Here is a 21,523-nt window from a genome sequence, read left to right on the forward strand (position 1 = left end):
ATAAAACATCTGCGGCTAGGCCAAGGCCGAGGGCAATCGTATTGCAGGGCTAGGTCTTCCACTGGGGTCCAGTGGCTCCTGCTACGTCTCCCCAGCTGGCGTTTAGCGCTCAAGGTCGGATCTTCCTATAGGAACAGAGCTCTGCCACTAAAGCAAGGTCGTGGCTGGCGAGGACCCTCCGTCCGGACCCCGCTCCCAGCTGCGGACATCTGTTGGCATCTTCCATTGAAATCCCAGAGAGGAAAGGCTGGTGGGTCCTGCACCTCCTCGCCCCTTCTAACCAGTGCATGGACGTTCCCTCCTGGCAGGGGCTCAGCGTGGGGCTGGGGTGTCCGTGGTCCCTGGACCCCCAGGCCAGGTGCTCCATGCGGGAGTCCCCATGGCATGTTAGCCATCCTACGGCATTTGCTCTGGGGTGGTGCAGCTCCGCTCTGGGGGCTCCCCAGGGTGGGATAACGGCATGTCTCTAAGCAAGGCGCCTGGCCGCGGCCCCGGGTGCTTCCCGACAGAGCCGGTTCTGTGGCCAGGCTCACGTGCTCTGCAGCAGCTGTGTTTGAGTGAAAATCAAGGCGGTGGTTCACGCAGGAGACACGCGATGCTGCTGTCGATCTTAACCCCTCCTGCCCCATCCTTTGCCTTTGCAGCGCTCTGCGGCGAGGACAAGTGCCCGCTGCAGGACAGTCGTTGTCAGGGGGTGGGCTGCAGGTGGGCAGCGAGGATGCTCTGGACAAAGCAGGCAATGAACAGAAGACCATCGGCAGTGCCACATGGACAGTGGTCTGTCTAGCCCAGCATTTGGTCTCCGACGGTGGCAGGAGTGGATGCTGTAGAAGGAGAGCATTGCATTGAACCGGGTATCTCTACACTGCTCCATCCCTATTTAATCCCCGCTCAGGCATCCATCATCATTGGTTTAAAGATGCCAGAGGAAACACCTCCAACCCATCGATAGATCTGCCACCCATGAATTTATCTGGTCCCTTGTCGGCTCTGGCAGTGCTCTCTGCTGGCACCACCTCCTGCGGCGGTGAATCCCACAAGTTAACTACGTGTTACTTAAAAAAAACTCCTTTCTCTTGTTAGGTTTAAACCGTTCACCTCCTCATTTCGGCAGGTACTCGTTAAGTTCTGGTCTATTCTGGGATGTGGGGAACAACACCCCCGCCGTGACTTTATAGTCCTTGGCAGCTGCATCCTTTCCAAGTGGAAGATCCTAGGGTTTTTAGCCACTCTTGCTTCAGGCTGCCCTTCTGCAGACCTTTTCTAATCCTCCAACATCCTTTTTAGAGAGATGGGAACCAGTGGTGAAGGGATGGCATGGGTGGTGCTTGCAGTGTCCCCCCAGCTTGTCACTGCTCCGTTCCTGCCTCTCAGCTCGGTCGTTTCAGGCTGTCTGCAAACTCAGGCAGGCCTTTTCAAGGCTTTTTTAAAAGCTAGGAGGGCAGCGATTGTTGATGAGAAGAGAGATGAGGCCCTGCCTTTCCTTGGATAGCCCTGCTGGAGCCCCTTGTTGGCCGTCTCACCTCCTCCGGGGTCGTTTCAGTCGAGTCCCCTCCCCGAGACGCCCCCACGCCAGGCCGAGAAGCTGGCGGCTGCGGCGTTGGCTCTCATGAATTCCTTGTCTCCGTTCCCGAGGCCGCTCTCTCTGCCGGCCAAACAGCAGGAAGCGATTTGTCAGCGAGGGGCCGAATGTGTGTCAGCTGCAGAGCCTCGCGGTGAGGCTGCCGGGAGAGCGTGCACAGCTGTGGAGCTGTGCGTTGGCTCACCGGGGCTCTGTCTCAGACCCTGCGGCTGCTTTCCTGGCCCCGGGACCTGAGGACCCCACCGCCGTTATCCTCGCTTCACCCTGCGAGGCAGAGACGTGCCCTGTTTTGCAGGCATGGCTACGTGAGTGGCCCAAGGTCCCCGGAAAGTCAGTGGCAGAGCCTCTTACATCTCCCAGCTGGTGCCCTAACCACCTAACTACCGGCCCTTTGCCCTCCCCTCCATCCCTTACTTGTGCAGGCAGCTTTCTGCACTCTCTTGGCTCACCCTCCTCCCAGCCAGGGTTAGGATTCATCTTCCCCGACACCCCGAGGGTTTGGGATAGAGAGCCAGGCCCTGCTCCTTTGCACCCCAAAGCCGGGCCACTGCTCAGGTGAGCTCTTACCATCACTGGTAAGTCAGTCAGAGCTTCCCCCCACTCAGCAGCTGCAGTCTCCAGGCACCCTGGATCCTACTCCCTCCTTCAGCCAAGCCCTGGCCTTCCTCCCCCTGCACACCCCCTCCCCACACAGCCCAGGCTCCCTTAGAGTTCATGTCTATTTGCGGTGCAATAATGCACAAGGGTATATTTGCATGCATGCAAAGGGGAGCGGGCAACTGGGGCTGGCGTGAGCAGTAGCACGGGTGTTCATGTGTGTGCATACATGAATATGTGTGTGCCGTGCACAGCTTTGTGCATGCATGTGTGCATTGGTGTGTGCATGCACCCTCAATCAGGGGGTGCATGTTACTGCACATATTAGATCGATGTGAAAGGCAGGTGTTTGGATCCAAGAAGCAACATCCTTCCGGCCCCATTAAATCCCCTGCTCTGGATTTCACCCGAGTGTGAATAATTCCCAACACCTGTTTGGCACGTGGCTTCCTGCATCTGCACCTTGGGAGGAGCAGGGGCTGGAGGCGAGGTGCGGGGGGTTTCCCCTGTGCTGCCCGGGGTGGGAAGGGAGCCTTTCCTGGCACTGACCCCGCGACACTGCATTGCCACCCCGGGCAGATGGGTGAGGATGAACTTAGGGGTCCTCATTGGGGTCTCGTGTGCTCCTCTCCCAGCAGGCTGCTGTCACCGGGCTACACCGAGACGCACTACACGGCGGATGGGCGGGCGGTGACCGTGTCTCCCAACCACACGGTGAGTGTATTATTTGCAGCGGCCTACGGGTGATACCCCTTCTCCTTTCCTCTCTGCAGCAGCACAGAGCCGGGACCTCAGCTATGGATCCTCGTGCCCCTGGCTCTGGGCATTTGGGCTCCCTGGGCATTTTGTGTTGCCCCACACCACTTCAAGCTGATGCCCCTACGGTCTGTTTGCATCGTTCCCCTCTGCCCGTGGCATTCCTCCCGTCACAAGGCGTTGTGCGAAACAGCTGCCGTGGTCCACACCAGAGGCGGCTGCATTTCTGTGGCAGTCCCTGAGGATTATTTGGACCCAAAGAAGCAATGCACTTTCTCCTCTTGGGAGGAGGAGCAAGGTCTGGGTGTGCAGCATGGGCTCCGGGGGAGGCTCAGATACCCCGTGGATTAAGTGGTCTCTGGAGAACAGGCAGGCGAGGATGATGGAGAGATGGGGCCTTGTCCCTTTGCTACGAGCCACGCTGCAGAGGAGAAGCGTGGTTGGGAGCCGTGGGTTTGGTTCCCTGCTTGGCTACAGACTTCCTCTAGGTTCGGTTCGGTTTGCTCTCATCTCCAGAGGACCCCGGGAGTCCTGGCCCCATCCCCTTTTCCAACCACTTCCAATAAGCCGACTTCAGTCCCATCCTGTGCATACGGGACGCACGTGCTCCCAGCTCCGGTGCGGATGGGCTGCCCTGAAGGAGCCTCCAAGGGCCGTTCCTGGTCTGGTCAAAGCATTTTTGCCAAGGGTGAATGGAGAGAGTCCAGAAAGCTGCCTGCACAAGTAAGGGATGGAGGGGAGGGCAAAGGGCCAGTAGTTCGGTGGTTAGGGCACCAGCTGGGAGATGTAGGAGGCTCTGCCACTGACTTCCCAGGGACCTTGGGCCAGTCATGTAGCCATGCCCTCTCTGGAGCCAGCTCCCCTCTCCTGGTGCGGGAGGCTGCATCTTCCTGCACAGGGCAGGCAGTTTTCCAATGTTAACATTTTAACAAAATCTTACAAATCTGAAGCCAAAAAGCGAGAGGAACACCCTAGCTTTGGAGTGACGTCCCCCTGTTTTGGACCAATTCACAACGCCGGTTGCTGGTTTTGGCCCTAGTCAGGGAAGAGGTGAGACGATGGTGGCAGAAAGACCGTTCCTTTTGCTAGATCTAGTCACCCGTTCGCTCCACACAGCATGGACACGGGCAGAAAACTTGAAGCAACGCAGCAAGGAGGGGACCCAGGAGTCCTGCTCCCACTGCAAGACGACGGTCAGGAGCATGGACGAGCTCGAGTCCCCAGATGAGGAAGGCTGCTGCATCGCTTCTGCGGTTTCACGGGGTTTGCAGGGCCGGGCACTTGCTATAAATACCTCGAGAGACAAACCATAGCGGGGTGGTTGGCTCCTGTGCCCAGGCCAAGTGTGGGCTGGCTAAAAATACCGTGCCTAAAGGCTGGGTTTGATGCTACAGAGCCCGGCTGAAATACGGACCCATCATAGAGGAGATGGCTTTAAGCCAAATAATTGCCTAGCAGGGCTAGGGAAACAAAGGCACGGCGGTTGCTGAAGGTCATGCAGCAGAGCGGGGGACACCGATGCTTCGGTGCATGCCAGACCCTGCCGGGGCAGCTTGTCCTCGCTCAGGACCCCATCCCCTGCCTCCGGGCATGTGGGGCACAGCTGGATTGGGCTTTGAGACCGTGGGCCCCAATGCTCGGGCACTGCCCCCCAGCCGGGCCGTCGGAGCCCCCTCCCCGGTGCACACTTGCACAGGACGAGAAGGGGGAGACATTGTCCCCGCCGGCCGCTGACACACGCGGCGTTAGGAATGCGAGCAGCACGCGGCGGCCTGTGTCTCTTGGACCGGAGACAGCGCCTCCCGGTCGAGAGAAATAAACACACGGGCCAGAAAGCAGCAGCTTCTCCCCCGTCTGTGTGCAGCTCCAAGCCTCCTCCATCTGGCCTCCTCGCCCAGAGGCCTTCCTCCCCCGGCCTCCTCCCTGCTCCCCCTCCCAGATATCCGTCTTCCTTTCACCGCACGGAGGAGGCCCTCGGTGTCCCAGCCTGAACTCCTGGGAGCAGCTGGTGGTGAAACACGGGACGGAAAAGCTTTCCAGAAAGCCCCTGCCCTTGCAAAGCAGCGTCGATCCAGACGCTTCCTTCCTCAGTTTCCCTGTCTGGGGAATGGGGGTAAAAGCAGTCCTGTAAAGGGCTTTGAGAGCTGGCTGCAGAGCAGCTGGGTTTCTGGGCTGCCTTTCGGGGTGTGTCTGGCTCTGGCCCGTTCCAGGGGGAGTCGCTGGGAGGTATTTATCCTGTAAGGGAGGGGTGAGATCCTACCCAAGCTGCCTGGCCCGTCGCCTGGGGGAACAGCAGCCTCCCGTGCAGCCCTCAGTGTCACCCAGCAGTTTCCAGAGCAGCAGGATCAGGCCCTTCTAGCTTGTCAGCTGAACTCAGCACCGTGCCCTGCACGGGCTCCAGAAGGAACAAGCGAGGCAGGGTCCATTTCCAGCTCTTAGGCTGAGCCTTTTTTGGGGGGGAAAACCATATAATGCATGCCCAGTAAGGGCTGGTCTGATGCTGGGTGGGCGCAGGAAGGGAGGGACCCATCTGCTCTGCAGCCAGCAGCTCCCAACAGTTGTGTTGTCCTTTCCCCAGGATCACTGTTACTACCACGGCCACGTCCGAGGGTACAAGGGCTCCTGGGTGGTGATCAGCACCTGCTCGGGGATCAGGTAAGGAGGTAACGGAGGTGGGAGGGCCAGGCTCAGACCATTGCATTCAGCGGGGCTTGCAACAGGACAATAGGAAAATCGCCGCTCATGCTTTGCAGGCAAAGCCGCCGGTCCTCCAGTCAGTAGCTCCACAGATCAATCCCACCGCGTTTCTAGTCCTGCTAGATCAGGATTAATGCAGGGCCCAGGAGAGGGCATAGCAATGGGGTCTTTTTTTACTGCATCCCTTCCTTGACCCTTTGCACTGGCACCAAGTGCCCTAGCGCAGTCAGGGCCGGCATGAGGGGACAGCACCAGAAGATGGGTGCATCAGTCAGGACCTCAGGCCCAATTCTGCACTGCCCTTCACCTCTACAGCGGTGCCACGTTAGTGCAAGCATTCGGAGGGCATTATATGAGTGCGGTTAACATGAGCTGCAGGGCGATGGGACACAGAGCCTGTCGTGTGCAAAGTGCCCAGTGTACTGGCTGCTTTTAATACAGAGAGGCTGTTAGGCAAAGAATGGTGGTACTCTGCATCCTCTGGAGACAGGATGAACTCACAACAGGGGCAATTTGAATTGGAGCATCAGAAGCACTTTCTAGCTAGGAGGGTGGTTCAGCACCAGACCAGGCTCGCTAGAGAGGCTGCGGCATCTCCCTCGCTGCAAGGTTTTAAGAGCAGGATATGGATGAGATGGTTCAGATGGAGCTGATTCTGCCTTGAGCAGGGTTTGGGCTAGAGGTGGTCTCCCAAGAGATCTTCTCCGGTTCTGTATCAATGAAGGCTGCTGTCTGCATCCTTCAGGGTGGATTCATAGATGTTAGGGTCGGAAGGGACCTCAATAGATCATCGAGTCCGACTCCCTGCATAGGCAGGAAAGAGTGCTGGGTCTAGATGACCCCAGCTAGATACTCATCTAACCTCCTCTTGAAGACCCCCAGGGGAGGGGAGAGCACCACCTCCCTTGGGAGCCCGTTCCAGACCTTGGCCACTCGAACTGTGAAGAAGTTCTTCCTAATGTCCAGTCTAAATCTGCTCTCTGCTAGCTTGTGGCCATTATTTCTTGTAACCCCCGGGGGCGCCTTGGTGAATAAATCCTCACCAATTCCCTTCTGTGCCCCCGTGATGAACTTATAGGCAGCCACAAGGTCGCCTCTCAACCTTCTCTTGCGGAGGCTGAAAAGGTCCAGTTTCTCTAGTCTCTCCTCGTAGGGCTTGGTCTGCAGGCCCTTGACCATACGAGTGGCCCTTCTCTGGACCCTCTCCAGATTATCCACATCCCTCTTGAAGTGCGGCGCCCAGAATTGCACGCAGTACTCCAACTGCGGTCTGACCAGCGCCCGATAGAGGGGAAGTATCACCTCCTTGGACCTATTCGTCATGCATCTGCTGATGCACGATAAAGTGCCATTGGCTTTTCTGATGGCTTCGTCACGCTGCCGGCTCATGTTCATCTTGGAGTCCACTAGGACTCCAAGATCCCTTTCCACCTCTGTGCCACCCAGCAGGTCATTCCCTAGGCTGTAGGTGTGCTGGACATTTTTCCTCCCTAGGTGCAGCACTTTGCATTTCTCCTTGTTGAACTGCATCCTGTTGTTTTCTGCCCACTTGTCCAACCTGTCCAGGTCTGCCTGCAGCTGTTCCCTGCCCTCCGGCGTGTCCACTTCTCCCCATAGCTTTGTGTCATCTGCAAGCTTGGACGAGGGAGTGAAGTGTACTCTGTCCAAGTCGCTGATGAAGACATTAAAGAGTATCGGTCCAAGGACCGAGCCCTGCGGGACCCCACTGCCCACACCCTTCCAGGTCGAGACCGACCCATCCACCACGACTCTTTGGGTGCGACCCTCCAGCCAATTGGCCACCCACTGGACTGTGCAGTCATCCACATCACAGCCTCTTAACTTGTTCACCAGTATGGGGTGGGATACCGTATCGAAGGCCTTCCTGAAGTCTAAGTATACGACATCCACCCCTCCTCCTGTGTCCAGGCGTTTCGTAACCTGGTCATAGAAGGAGACTAGATTGGTCAGGCACGATCTGCCCGCCACGAACCCGTGCTGGTTTCCCCTCAGCATAATTTGTCCTGCCGGGCTCTCACAAATGTGAGCCTTGATAATTTTTTCAAAGACTTTGCCAAGGATGGAGGTGAGACTGACTGGCCTATAGTTGCCGGGGTCCTCCTTCCTCCCCTTCTTGAAAATGGGGACCACGTTAGCCCTTTTCCAGTCCTCCGGGACTTGGCCCGTGCGCCACGAGCGTTCGAATATTCCCGCCAGTGGCTCTGCAATGACGTCGGCCAGTGCCTTCAGCACCCTCGGATGGAGCCCATCCGGGCCTGCCGACTTAAAGGCATCCAGTTCTTCCAAGTGACTCTGCACCACCTCAGGATCTACGCATGGCAGTCTGGCTTCTTGCTGCTGCCTCTCTACAACCCCAGTGAGAGACTTGTCGTGCCCCTCGCTTAGGGACACTGAGGCAAAGAACTCATTGAGGAGTTCAGCCTTGTCCCCCCTGTCTGTCACCAATTGTTTCTGCCCATTCAGTAGCAGTCCTATTCCTCCCTGGGCCTTCCTTTTACTCCCTATATATCTAAAAAACAATTTTTTTAGATGTAGGCGTATGACAGTTGCCCACTCTAGGCCGACCTTAATGTGGCCCGCACACCTGTTCGTGGGGCAACCGTCCGCCTACTCGCCTGCCATGCCTTGTTATTAATTGATTAATCGGTGTTAATTAGCGGGAGGCTGCCCTTGTACTACCCTGCTGCTAGGGGTGCTATCTGCAGCTCCGTTTCCTCCCCTACACCGCAGTCCACACCTCACCGATGGAATAGCTGTTGTCTCAGCTCTATCACTATCTGGCCCCTTCCTGTTCTCTCTTGGGCCTTTCTTCCTTTGATGCACGCTCCCTTTGGTGCTAGGGCTCTCTCCGGCCCTCTCTCACTCTGTGCCCTCTTCCCTGGGGCCTTATCTACAATGCTGCCCCCTCCTGGGGCTCTCTGTGCCCAACTTGAGCTCTTCAATAATGCTGCCCCTACCTGGGGCTCACTGTGCCCAACTTGAGCTTCCCAATAATGCTGCCCCTTACCTGGGGCTCACCGTGCCCACACTTGGGGTTCCCAATAATGCTGCCCCCTAGCTGGGGCTCACCATGCCCACACTTGGGCTCCCCAATAATGCTGCCCCTTACCTGGGGCTCACCGTGCCCAACTTGGGCTCCCCAATAATGCTGCCCCTTACCTGGGGCTCACCGTGCCCACACTTGGGCTCCTCTCTGGGGCCGGGGTCTATGTACCCCGTACGCTGTGCCCCTACTGGTGCTGGGGTCCCCACACTACTGTGGGTCCCCTATGAGGCCTCCTCCAACCCCTAATAGCCTCACCCAAACCACCGGTCCTAACAACAACAAAACACAAGCCCTTCGGCTATAACAAAAACAGAAGCCAACCAGCCCAAACAACATTCGGTCCTACCAGTGACCCTTTACCTCTCAGGTGCAGCCCCTGCACCAGGTTTCCCCTCTCTCCCAGGGCAGGGAGCTCCTTCCTCTTCGGTAGCTGGCAGGGAACTGCCTCTGGTCTCCGGTCCGTGCTTTATATAGGAGCCAGGCCCTGCCCCTTTCAGTCAGCTGACCTCCTGGTTGCAACCCACAGCTGGGCTCCTTAGTCACTGCGAGGGCTCCCTCCCTAGCAGTTTCCCCTCTTCAGGAGCAGGGCACTTCAGTGCTCTGTGACAAGGCGTCTGCTGCAGAGCTGGTGCTGCACAAAGGCAAACGTGCCAGGAATATGTCCTGAGAGCAAAATTGCCAGGACGACATCCCCTCAAATGCCCATGAAGGCAGAGGCAGCTAGGACTTTTGCATCTAGTTGCACTTCTGGGCTTTGGCCTGGCTTTTGATCGAGCAAGGAGGAGACTGTCTGCTGAGCTGTAGAGCAGTGGGGCTGGAAGGGAGCTCCAGAGGTCACATAGTCCAACCCCTGCCTGAGGCAGGATCAGCCCCGTCCAAATCATCCTACACCAATCCAGAAGCTAAACTCTTTGTAAAACTATCATCCAAGACATTACACCCGAAGCTGCCATGGGGAAAGCAGGGAGACTACAGCAGCCAGCATCCCGCTTCTACAAAAGCTTAATGCACCCCGAAGAAATCCTGGAAAGAGGGCCGTGCCCCACACTACCGAGGAAGGCAACCCCCCCAGTCCATACCAACCTGACCGTGGGGTAAAATTCCCTTCTGACCCTAAATCTGGCAATCAGTCCGGCTCTGGGCAGAGAGGCAAGACCCTTTAGCCAGGACCCTCCAGCTTTAAGTTTCAGCAGAAGCGTTGGCTGCATCCCAGTCAAAATCCCCAGCCTGCAGCCAGCACCCAGTGCCTCTGAGGAAAACTTAAAAACACTTTGCAGACACGGTTCTTTGGGTAAATCCGATATCTTTTATTAGACCAACTCAAATAGTTGGAAAAATAAAAACACCTGGACACATCTGGCAGGAGCGAGGGGAGCCGGCAACCAGCAAAGCCCAGAAGCCTGGGAACTGAACTCCCCACCGCAGAGCAGAGACATTGGCCTGCCTAAATCATCCCTGCCAGGGTCGTCTTGAACACCTCCAGTGATGGGGAGTGCACACCTTCTCTAGGCACCAGTCCTTCAGGCTGGGCGGCGCGATGGGGGCTCCTGGGGCTGCCACGGGAGGGGATGGCAGCTGTTTTTTGTTCCCCTTTGTTCCCAGCAGCCTCCCTGGGGCTGGAGGTTGGGCTCTGGGCAGGGGTAAAACATGTGCATTTATTCCCTGAATGACCAGGGAAGGGGGAAGAGCAGCCCAGCAAGCCCCAGAGCACAACTGGATGCAAAAGTGTCACGATCGGATGCAAAAGTGTTGGTTTTTGGGGGCTGCCCATTCATTCCCCAGCCTGTGTCCATCTCTTCCATGTTCCCCTCCCTCCCCGAGACCTCCAGCCCTTCTCGCATCTGCTTGCCTTGCCTTCTTGTTTTCTGCCTTGGCCAAACACCCCCATCCTCCCTTTGCTCCGTACCTGGATGGCCATAGCTAATGGGGCCAATCCAGCCAGCACGGGGCCACGTGCATGGCTTTCCCGTGTTTCTGGTTGTAGCCGTGTTGGTCTAAGGACATAGGCAGGCGAGGTAGCCCATCTACCCAAAGAACCTGGCTGGCTTCACAGTGTCATTTGCAGTCCTTGGGATTACCCGGGGGTTTAGCATTAAGCCTGTGCTTCTGTGCTTCCCTGGGGTGGAGCCCAAGCATGTATCCACAGGCACTTCTCTGCCAAGCCTTCTGCTTCCCACCGCCCTCGGCTCCTGCCGTGCCACGAGCGTGCGAGGCCTCAGCTCTCCAGGAAGCAGATGCAAAAGACAGACAAGCCACCCTCCCATCCATTCGGTCTTCTCTCCTTTTTGTTGCCAGTGGCCTCATCGTGCTGAACAGCAATGACAGCTACTACTTGAAGCCCCTCGGCAGCCCGGACCCCGAGCACCACGTCCTCTACAGGGCAGAGCATTTGCCCATCGAGGGGGGGACCTGCGGGCACAGCGAGCACTCAGGAAGCAACATAGCCGACCTCATCAGAGTCGTCAAGCCAGTGCGGCAGCGGGTAAGGCCAGGGTTTCCTCTCGTGGTGCTACCAAATGGTCCATATGTCACGGGAGGTGTGTGGGGGGCTCCGGGCACTTCCCCAGGCTAGTGGACCCTGTCGTGCACTTGCTGCTTCATGCATCCTTGCTGTGATACCTGCTCTTTGTCTTGCAGGTAAGGAGAGATGCCTGGAGGACCATGAAGTACATGGAGCTGTTCATCGTCGCTGATCACACTCTGGTGAGCACTGGGCTCTCAGAAACGGGGCCCGACTTGCTGTCAGCTGTGCCTTCCCACGCAAGGGCAAGGCATTGCATTGCATGCAAGGGCAAGGTAGTTGCCTTCTCATTGCACTCCCAGACTTGGACCCTGGGACTAGAAATGGATGGACAGGGAGCAAGAGCTCCTGGCAGCCAGAGATGCAGTGCATACATGCCCTGGGCACAGAGATGAAACGCAGGGGATTAGAAGCAAGGGGTTTCTCGCATAACCAAGATCCGTCTGCGACTATTGCAGGCAGCTGATGGATCTTTTATAAAAGGCTGATGGCCCTTCAAATCAAATGCTCCTAGCTCCCAGTCCTGTGCTCGGGGCTGCTAGACGCTCAAGCTTTCCTTGTGCCCAGGTCTTGGCTCTGCCTGCAAACAGCCTCAGGGCTCGTGCTCCTCAGCCCAGCTGGGGCATCCTGAAGGAAACCCCTTTACTTTTCACTCCTTCAGCCTTTTATTCCCCTTTTGCTCAGACACTGAAACTGGGGTGGGTTACTTATGGCTAGTGTTGCACTCATACCTCCCAGGATGCGGGGTCTGACACGGAGCCTGCTTAGGCTCTTTGAATTGAATGAAGAAGGATTGGGCAGCATTTCTGCAGCTGCAAGGCCCCATAACAGCAAATTTGTGCAAGCTGTAGACTTCCTCCTTCTCCCCTGCCACTGCCAAACCACAATGAGGAGCACACATCTGCGGTCTGCTCCTTCTGCTACTTCGTTCTCTAAGCCAAGGGTGGCTGGCCTACAACACGGGTGCCAAAAGTGGTACGGGCAGCTTCTGTGTGTGGCACGTGGCAGATTGCAGCAGTAGATAGGGCAGGGAGCAGATCAGACAGAGCACAAGCCTGGGAGCAGAAAGCAGAGCAGGTGGGGAGCACAAAGCAGAGCAGCACATCACACTTCCATTGTAGCACTTCTCCCAGAGGCTCCCAGGGCAATTCTTGCCTTGCTTATATGGGACGGTGGGTGTCCATTAGCTGTAGTAGATGCATCCCACATCCAGGAGGGCTTGTTTGGGGCCGGGCTGGAGTCCATCATCCCATTTAGCCTGAATCGTCTTTCTTCCCTGTCTCTCCAGTTCCAGAAGCAGGATCACAACTTGGGCCACACCAAGCAGCGAATCCTGGAGATCGCCAACTATGTGGACAAGGTAGTGGGTGGCCCTCGGAGCTGGTATTTACAGGATGGATGCATCCCCGTGGCCTATCATAATATCAGAAAAACTTTGGCTATCAGATTTAAAGCTGGACATTGCTGGCTAGAGGGTAGCGGTCTCCACTCAGAGCCAGACTGATCCCCCAGTTTGGGGTTAGGAAGGAATTTTCCCCCATTGGTCAGACTGGTACGGACTGGGGAGGTTTTGCTTTCCTTCGTAGCAGGGGTGCAGCCCTCTTTTTGGGATCTTTTGAGTGAGAGTATATTAAAAACCTTTTACAGAAGCAGGGCATTGGGGTCCCCTTGCTTTCCCTGGGTGTGACGCCTCGTGTTACATCAGGGTCGACGGTAGTTTTATGAAAAGTTTAGGGAGCGGATTTGTTTAGGTTGGTTTGCACGGGGCTGATCCTGCCTCTGGCAGGGAGTTGGACTAGATGACCTCTGAAAATCCCTTCCAGCCCCACTTCTTTATGATCCCTGGGTCACCCAACAAAGCCAGGCTTTGGATGCCTGCTGGGTAAGTCTGATGACAGCAAGAATAGAGGTCAGGAGCATGCAGGCGGAAGGTGCCTGAACCCCGAGGAGCCCAGCAGAGACCCAGCCGTGACGCCCACCTAGGTCCGCTCCTGCCGCTCAGTTTTACAGGTCTCTGAACATCAAAGTGGCTCTCATCGGCCTGGAGGTGTGGACGGAGAGGGACCAGTGCACGGTCACCAGCGATGCCAGTGCCACCCTCTGGTCCTTCCTACAGTGGAAGAGGGCGCTGCGGGCCCGCAAGAAGCACGACAACGCCCAGCTGCTGACGTGAGTCTCTTCGGGTCTCTCTGCACGGCCCCAGGCTGAGCCCGACGGTGCTCCGGGGTTACGCTAACACCCAGCTTCCCCCGTCCTCTTTTCGTTTCCGGTGCGTCTGGACAGCGGCAAGACGTTTCGAGGGACGACCATCGGCATGGCCCCGCTGGAGGGGATGTGCAGCGCGGACAACTCGGGAGGCGTCAGCGTGGTAAGGAGAGGGGGGTCCTACTCCTCACCCCTTCTCTGGGGCACCCCTGAAGCCATCCCCGGCTTGCCCACCCCATCGCCGAGGGTCCCCCCACTCCTGAGCCTCTTGTCCATGATATCCAGGGTGGGAGCTCTGCAAAGCTCTTTGCTCTTCCCCTCTGATCTAAGGATTTGGGGTTGTTCGCTACCCAGCCAGACGCCGAGTTCACCCTCGTGCTGTCTCCGTTCCCTCCCCACCTGCCAGGACCACTCGGAGCTGCCCGTTGGAGCCGCCGCCACCATAGCTCACGAAATCGGGCACAACTTTGGCATGAGCCACGACAGCGAGGGATGCTGCGTGGAGGCCACCCCGGATAAGGGGGGCTGCGTCATGGCGGCTGCAACCGGGTAAGAGAGGCGGAGTAAATGGGGTAAACGGGGCAGGAGATCTGGCACCCCCGGGTTTCAGGGGTGCTGCTGCTGACATGGCCCCGGGGAGCGAGACAAGCTGATATAGGGGCTGGTGGGAGGTTTGCCCCTATCCTGCTCATGCACCCGACTTTGTGTGTCATCCCTGCTCTCCCCCTGAAGACTAAAGGATAATCCTTGACTAGAGGATAGTCACGGGGAATATTTCACAGGAGCTTTGACTGAGTCCGAGGCCCTGTGTGACCGAGACCTGGGTTTGCGTGGTGAAGGGGACAGTGCACTTTCCCCTAATACCAGTTTCAGGACGTACACAGGTTCACCATCAAGGCAGCGAACGTATGGGAGCGGCCGGTCTATCCCCTCCTCCAGTGAAAACAGAGTCAAACTAGTTTTAAGTGAGGCTTGCACAGAACTGAGGCACTCGCAGACATCACAATTGCCCTGGGAGAAAGCCTGTGTCTCAGGATCACAGACGGATGCACCTGTTGTCTTGCTCCAGGTCGCTCCGAAGTAGGCTGCATAAAATGTCTCAGGGTTTTTTCCAGCACAGCCTGCTGTATGTCTGTGCGATTATTGTGGTTCGCTCCAGCCAGGCCGGGTGCTTTCGGTGAAGCCACCGTGCAGCTCGGCAAGGCAACGTGTGTCAGGGCCGTGTTACACGTTACACTTAGTGCACGTTACATGTTGCTTGTAAGAAATGCAAAACTCTAAAACTCTCTGTTCAACTCTTCTTACAAAATGAAGTTTATGTTTCTACCTATGGGGACGTGTACCATCATGTTCCCTAAGCCTGACAAAGAGCGCATGAGCCCGAAAACTTGCAAAAAATGATATTTTTTTTTGCATTTTCATAGTTGGTCTAATAAAAGGTATCATCCCTGAACCAAGAGGTTTAGAGGTTTGCTTTTCTTTTTGTCTCAGACGAACACGGCTACCAGATACACCCCTGAAACGTGTAGATTGTAACGAGCATGAATATGACTCAGAAAGTTTTCTGAGCAGTCTGTGATCTAAATATAGATGGTAGTACCACACCACCACTGTGATCTAAGTAGAGATGGTAATACCACACCAGCTTCAAACTGGCTCCAGTCTGATCCGAGGGTGGAGACTGGAAAACAGCTGATTTTTAGCCTCAGTCCTGCTCCGGTGTGGGGCAGGGCCAGGGCCTGGATCCCATGCTATGCTGGCATTGCTCTCAGCCTCCTTATGCACTGGTGCCTTGCAATGGCCAGGCTCCAGGGCAGTGGGCGGTGGTGACAGCCTGATGCATTTGTCAGGCTCCCGCCCCGTCCTCCCCACCACACCAGAGTCTCCTAATCATATTACCTTCCTGGAGCAGTTGGATGTTAGCTCAATATGTGTTAGGTCATGCAATCTGGAGATATTCCTAGCCGGAAAATGCCTAACGTTATTACACCACAGTGGCACTTAGCACGGATGTGTTTTATTGCTCGAGCACGCAGATGCTAGCATTGTGCACACAGTTAGCACATGCTCAATGCAAAGTGGCTGTCAGTGTTGAGCTGGGTCAAACCCCAGGACAATCAGTGCCAGGGCAAATGAAACGTCTCTTTGTAGCCAGAGACCGAGGCCACAGAGATGGTCCTCACCTGGCACTGGAAAGCCAGTGTGGCCAGCATGAGGCTGGTGCCCTGACCGGCAGACCTCAAGGTGTGCCCTGATGGACCTAGTCCACACCTGAACAGAGGGAGGATCTCCTACCTAAGCTGCTTGTCACTGCCTGCCTGTCCTGCCCTATAGTGGTGGCTGTGGAGTGCTATGAGATTACAGCTAATAACCGGCACGGTCCTGGGGCCAGATCCCCACTGAGCAGGCAGCCAGCAGAAGGGAGTGTAAATACTCCTGCTGCCTTAGTGGTCCCTACAGCAGCCGGGTCCTTCCCGGAGTGCACATCCAGCTGCTGAGCACAGCTGTGTGGAGCATCAGGGGGGCACATGTGGCTGGGTAGAGGCGGCTGCAAGGCATCCACCAGCATAGCCAGGCACATGCATGCTGATGGAGAGAGGTGCTCGGGTCTCTAGCTTCGGAAAGTTTGCTTCCAGGAACATGGAAAGCAAGGCTGTAAGTCTTTGATAGCTCCCTGATGACAGCAGTGAGGCAAAGTGGGGAGGCGCAGCCTGTCCTGTCCTGTCCTGTGTGGTGCAGTCCCTGCCTTGTCTGTGCAGATATTGTACAGCAAATTGCAGAAGCCCCCGGCTGGCTCCCCATCCCATTATGTGCATAACAGAGCCCTTAAATTAAGGAAATATAGGCACACAAGGTACAGGGCTGGAGGCCTCCGAACAGTAGCTGAGCAGCTAGGAACGAGCAAGGGAGGCAGAGACATTTGGAGGAAGTGGGGCGGGATGAACGGCATGCGGTTCCCAGCCTGCAACTCGAGCGGGGCTAATGGATGTCATCTGCTAGACCCATTACCGGCTTGTGTTTCTCTCCAGGCACGGTGGTTCATTCCTGCTGTTACAAGACTTGCAGCTTGTAAAGCCGTGCGAGGTGCAGATAGGGCCGTGTCTACGCAGGCTGGAGGGCTCCCTAGTTACTCCACAGTTGCAGTGTCTTGAGATCGGCGGGTAAAACAGGCACATGCGCTGCGAAGACGGGTGCTGTGAAGTGAGGCAGGAGCTTTCCCTACGTGTGTCTGATGCTCTGAGGTGTTGACATTATTCTTTATTTTTTTTAACTGGGAAACCGGCCCCAAAGAGTGGATCTGAGAGAAACCAATAGAAATTGCAAATCTCTTCATTTGTACTCCCTAGCTGAGTTGGGATGACCATTAAACTCAACTTAGTTTCCCATCTTAGCTCTAAGAAACCAGCAAATACGATTATTCCTGAATTCCTGGTACTGCAGGGAGCTAGCATGGGCTAATTTCTTTTTGGAAGACACCTAAAAACCAAAGATGGGCAGGTCCTGAGATCATTTGAAATGCTGTACTGCTCTGGCCCCGCTGTCTAAACCTGATTGTTTGTTCAAATTTATTTAAAAGTTAAGGCAGATTGGAAAAGTTTCTGTCTACCGTTGTCTTTGCCTGGCAAATAGGGTTTTCAGTGAAATGAAAGTGTTTGCACACAGGCGATCTTTCCCACGTGTTTTTTTTTTCTCCTCTCCTTTGTGAAAAAGCTGAAGGCTCCAAACCGCACGGTTTTCACTTGGATGTGTTGCTGCAACGGATGACGGGAACCATAGTTCGGTCATCTCATGGTCCCATTCTCCTCTGATGGTAGGGTCACAGTGTCCGACAAAGTAGGTTGTTACCTAGGGAAGGTCGCGCCCCTCTGAACCAGTTAGTCTGCAAGGTGCCCTGATTTCTGTGGCTCTCGGTAGGTTTCTTGGCCAGACAACACGGCCCCGAATGTACCGTAGCCAGGGACTCCTGCAATGCCTTGACCCCTCTGCAGAAGGGGTGTCATAGCTCGGTGATGCTCAACCAGGGTGTTATGATGTTACAGGCTGGGGACCGACGGGCTGGGCAGCGGCTCTGCACTAAAGGACCTGGGGGTGACAGGGGACAAGAAGCTGGATATGAGGCAGCAGTGTGCCCGTGTTGCCCAGAAGGCTACCAGCATCCTGGGCTGCATTGGTTGGTGCGTTGCCAGCAGGTCAAGGGAGGGGGTCATTCCCCTCTGTTCAGCACTGGGGAGGCCACATCTGGAGTCCTGTGTCCAGCTGTGGGCCCCCCGCTACAGAAAGGATGTGGACACATTGGAGAGAGTCCTGTGGAGGGCAATGAAAATGGTTGAGGGGCTGGGGGACAGGACTGGTGAGGAGAGGGTGAGGGAAATGGGCCGATTTAATTTAGAGAAGAGAAGACCGAGGGGGATTGAATAGCAGCCTTCACCTCCCTGCAGGGGGGCTGCAAAGAGGATGGAGCTGGGCTGTTCTCAGTGGGGACAGATGACAGAAGCAGCAATGGGCTCAAGCTGCAGCAAGGGAAGTTGAGGGTGGATATGAGGAAAAACTTTCTCACTAGGAGGGTAGTAAAGCACTGGAACAGGTTACCTGGAGTGGCTGTGACATGTCCATCCTTGGAGGTGTTGAAGACCTGGCTAGACAAAGCCTTGTCTGGGATGATGGAGTTGGGGCTGGTCCTGCTTGGAGCAGGGGTTGGACTGGATGTGACCCCCTGAGCTCCCTCCCAACCCTCATAGTCTGTGATGTCTTTTTAAGGCTGCTGTGCAATATCGGCACTGTTAATATGAGCCCTGCAAACACCTACACATGCTTCACAAGATAAACCCAGAGATTTCCAGCAGGAATCCAGTTCTGCCCCGCGGTGGGCTTGCTGAGCTCTTTGCAACACAAGAAACACTCTAGTATTTGCCCATCGTCAAAAAACCAAATGAAAACAAAGAGCTGGCATATTCAGCCTTAAGTCTGGTGAAGTTGAGAACCACTGCCATAGCAAATCATGGGAAATTTAATTTGACCAAGAAGACAGGCTTGGGTTTTTTTTGGTCAAAACATTCACTTTAATTTTTTTGGTGAAAATTTGAAATTTTCCCCAGTGCAAAAAACCCCCCAAACCAACAGCAACAAGTTTTGATCTTCTGTTGTTTGCACACTTAGATGTGTGTTGGGGCAGATCTATGTGTTTGAGGATGTATTAAACCATTCATCTTCCATAACTGACTCAACCCTTCCCTGTTCCTGTGGCTAAAGAGAGGTCCCTGAAATAGCAACAAAAAATAGTTATCTCCGGGCTATGACCTAAAATGAGAAGTTTTTATCTCAAACATGACTTATGAGGAAGTGAAAATAGGTTCTCAGCATATCTTGCTTCCTTTGATGCCATAATTTTAGAGAGAGAGAGCACAACCCCCCTATGCTGTTGCAAAGCCGAGGCAGATGAGATCTTGCGGCTTTTACAGCAGCGTGTGCAGATGTCATATATTTCTGCGTCTTCTCTTCAGGATAGACTGTGAAACGTACCCCGTGTCCTGTCTGTTCAGAGTATATCATTGCTTGGCTTTTTGTTTTATTTCACTGGGCAAAGCAGAAGGATTCCTTTATGTTGCTTTACATTTTTTTCAGGGCGGGGAAGGAAGGAGCTGTCTTGTTAACTGCAGTATTTAAATTGCCCCAAAGAGGCATTTTCCTGCACAAATTAGTAAGAGCATTCATCTTCAGTGATCGGCATGGATCGGGATGTTGCATGTTGTATTTTCCTGTATACAACATGCAACATCCAGTTATCAAACTCCAGCTGATTTTGCGCTATCAAGCCCTGGAATAATTATTATTTTTTTCCTAATGGAAAATAGAGCTTTCTTTCCGCTCCGATATTTGCCAAATTTGGAGCTTCATTTGTGCATGGATTTGAACAGCTCCAGGGCTGTTGGTTTTGGCACAGACTGATCTGTATCCCTGAGCCTGCCCTGCTAGGGGACTGTTGCCTCGAAGGATGAGATGCAGCTGGATCCTGTGCTAATTACCAGCCGTTCCTGCTCTTGTAGCTTGTCCTGTCCCATGTGAACTGGTTGCTCCTATTTCAACGCCTCCCCACCTCTTCTTTCTCCCCCACAGCCATCCTTTCCCCCGCGTCTTCAGCTCCTGCAGCAAGAGGCAGCTGGACAGTTACTTCCTGAAGGGCGGCGGGATGTGCCTCTTCAACATGCCCGACACCAAGGACCTGGTGGTGGGCAAGAAGTGTGGGAACGGCTTCCTGGAGGATGGGGAGGAGTGCGATTGTGGGGAGCCGGAGGTAGGTCCCCCGCCCCTGCAAGGAGAACTGGGCTCCGTCGCCGTGTCCGAGGCCGCACGGGGATGATGCGGGTTTTGCAAGTCATCGCAACGGGGGTTTTTGGGCAGGCCTGTTTGGGATAGCAAAACCACTGTACAGGACATATCAAGATAATCTTTCTCGGTTTCTTCAACTCATGCTCACACATGCTCGCTCAGGCTCCTGCTCTGCATTTTCTTTTGCTTCTTCATTTTCTTCCACGTCTTCCTGCCTGGGGGTGGCTTCATTTGTTCTTTTACTGCTTTCTTCTGCCTTATCATCGATATTGGTGAACTCTTGGAAGTCGGTGGGACTGTCCGTTTCTCCTTGAAGCTCAGTCTTGCTCACGCTCAGTTTCTTCGGCAGCGTTGGTGCTAAAGCCACCCTTCGTGGAGCAGTTTGCAATGACATGGGGTGGACTTTATCCCATGCAATGACAACCTTTCTCACAGCATCGAGGATATCCCGGTTTTGCAAATCTGTTGCAAAACTTCCCACAGCACATACGTGCCAGTTGTACACCATCTTAACATGGTGTATTATTCCCTGATCTGAGAGCTGCATGGAGCTCGTGGTGCTTGCCGAGAGAAAGAGCACACGTGCATGCTTTGGGCCTAATCCTTCCCAATTGTGGGCTGCTCCGTTATCAATTAGCAGAAGCACATTTCAGTTTTGGCATGCCATTCTCTGTTGAAATTGGAGCAGCCACTCTTGAAACAACTTGATTATCATCCATGCATTTAAGTTGGCTGTGTACAAGCACAGCAAGTGTTTCATGCCTTTGATATACTGGGGGATTTTTCAACTTCCCCACCACTAGCAGCTGCAGTTTCCTACTGCCATCTGCATTGCAGCAGACTAGCACAGTGAGCCTTTCTTTGCTCTTCTTCCCACCACGATGCATTTCTCCTTTACGTGCCAGTGTCTGCTCAGGCTGCAGGTTCGAAGAAAAAGTCCCATCTCCTCCTCATTGAACAAGAACTTCAGCGTGCGTTTGTCCAGAATTGGCTTCACACTTTGATGCCAATTTTTTGCAACCACGACATGGATGAAATAGGCTTCACCACGTACAAAAAGCTAAACGATGCTGGGATGATGTTGGAGTCCCTGGAGCCAAGCATTAAAACACTGAAACTCAGTTTCTATCTTCATCACAATTTAATCTGCCTCTTCTTTAAGTAGTAGCACAGATATTGGGATATTATCCACCCTCACATCACAAAGCCACTTGAAGAATATATTTTTTCCTAAATCCAAATGCTTTGCACCTTGGATTCTTTTCTTCATCCTGGGTTTGTGTCCTTCCCCATTGCCATCTTCTCTATCAAATCCTGATTCTTCAAATAGGCTGAAAGTATAGAAGGACAAATGCCATATAGCTATTTCCATTTGGGATTTCACTTTCTTATCTACTGGGTATGGCACTTTCAACTTCTATGAAATTGTTAACTCATTCTTCTTCCTCTTCGTCGCCTTGATGTTCACCAGCACTGGCCTCGCACACTGCTGGACGCATTACTGCAACGCGGTGGGGCCTGTTGCTGAGCATCTCTTACAAAGCCATGTGCTACAAAAGGTCCCCGTCTCTGCAGACTAATCATAGAGCCATAGAAAGAAGGACCGGAAGAGACCTGTCAGATCATCAAGTCCGGTCCCCTGCCATAGGCAGGAGGTAATTGGGCTCAAACGAGCTCAACAAGGTATTCGTCCAGCCTCCTCTTAAAGACCACCAGAGGTGGTGACTGCACACCTCTGCTGGGAGCGTGTTCCAGATCCTAGCTACCTGTA

At 54.6% G+C, this 21,523-nt stretch overlaps 1 protein-coding gene across 1 annotated transcript in view; it reads left to right on the plus strand.

Moving 5' to 3' along the window:
- The window catches only part of ADAM33 (ADAM metallopeptidase domain 33), a 61,771-nt gene that overhangs the window by 21,365 nt on the left and 18,883 nt on the right, over nt 1–21,523 (plus strand). The window contains exons 4-12 of the mRNA XM_006273996.4: nt 2,815–2,893; nt 5,514–5,590; nt 10,995–11,181; nt 11,337–11,402; nt 12,509–12,580; nt 13,223–13,389; nt 13,504–13,588; nt 13,832–13,974; nt 19,540–19,717. Coding sequence (XP_006274058.3) covers nt 2,815–2,893; nt 5,514–5,590; nt 10,995–11,181; nt 11,337–11,402; nt 12,509–12,580; nt 13,223–13,389; nt 13,504–13,588; nt 13,832–13,974; nt 19,540–19,717 — 1,054 coding nt within the window. The remainder of the gene's footprint in view (nt 1–2,814; nt 2,894–5,513; nt 5,591–10,994; nt 11,182–11,336; nt 11,403–12,508; nt 12,581–13,222; nt 13,390–13,503; nt 13,589–13,831; nt 13,975–19,539; nt 19,718–21,523) is intronic.

The sequence above is a fragment of the Alligator mississippiensis genome, chromosome 2, assembly GCF_030867095.1.
Source record: "Alligator mississippiensis isolate rAllMis1 chromosome 2, rAllMis1, whole genome shotgun sequence".
NCBI classification, from domain to species: Eukaryota; Metazoa; Chordata; order Crocodylia; family Alligatoridae; genus Alligator; species Alligator mississippiensis.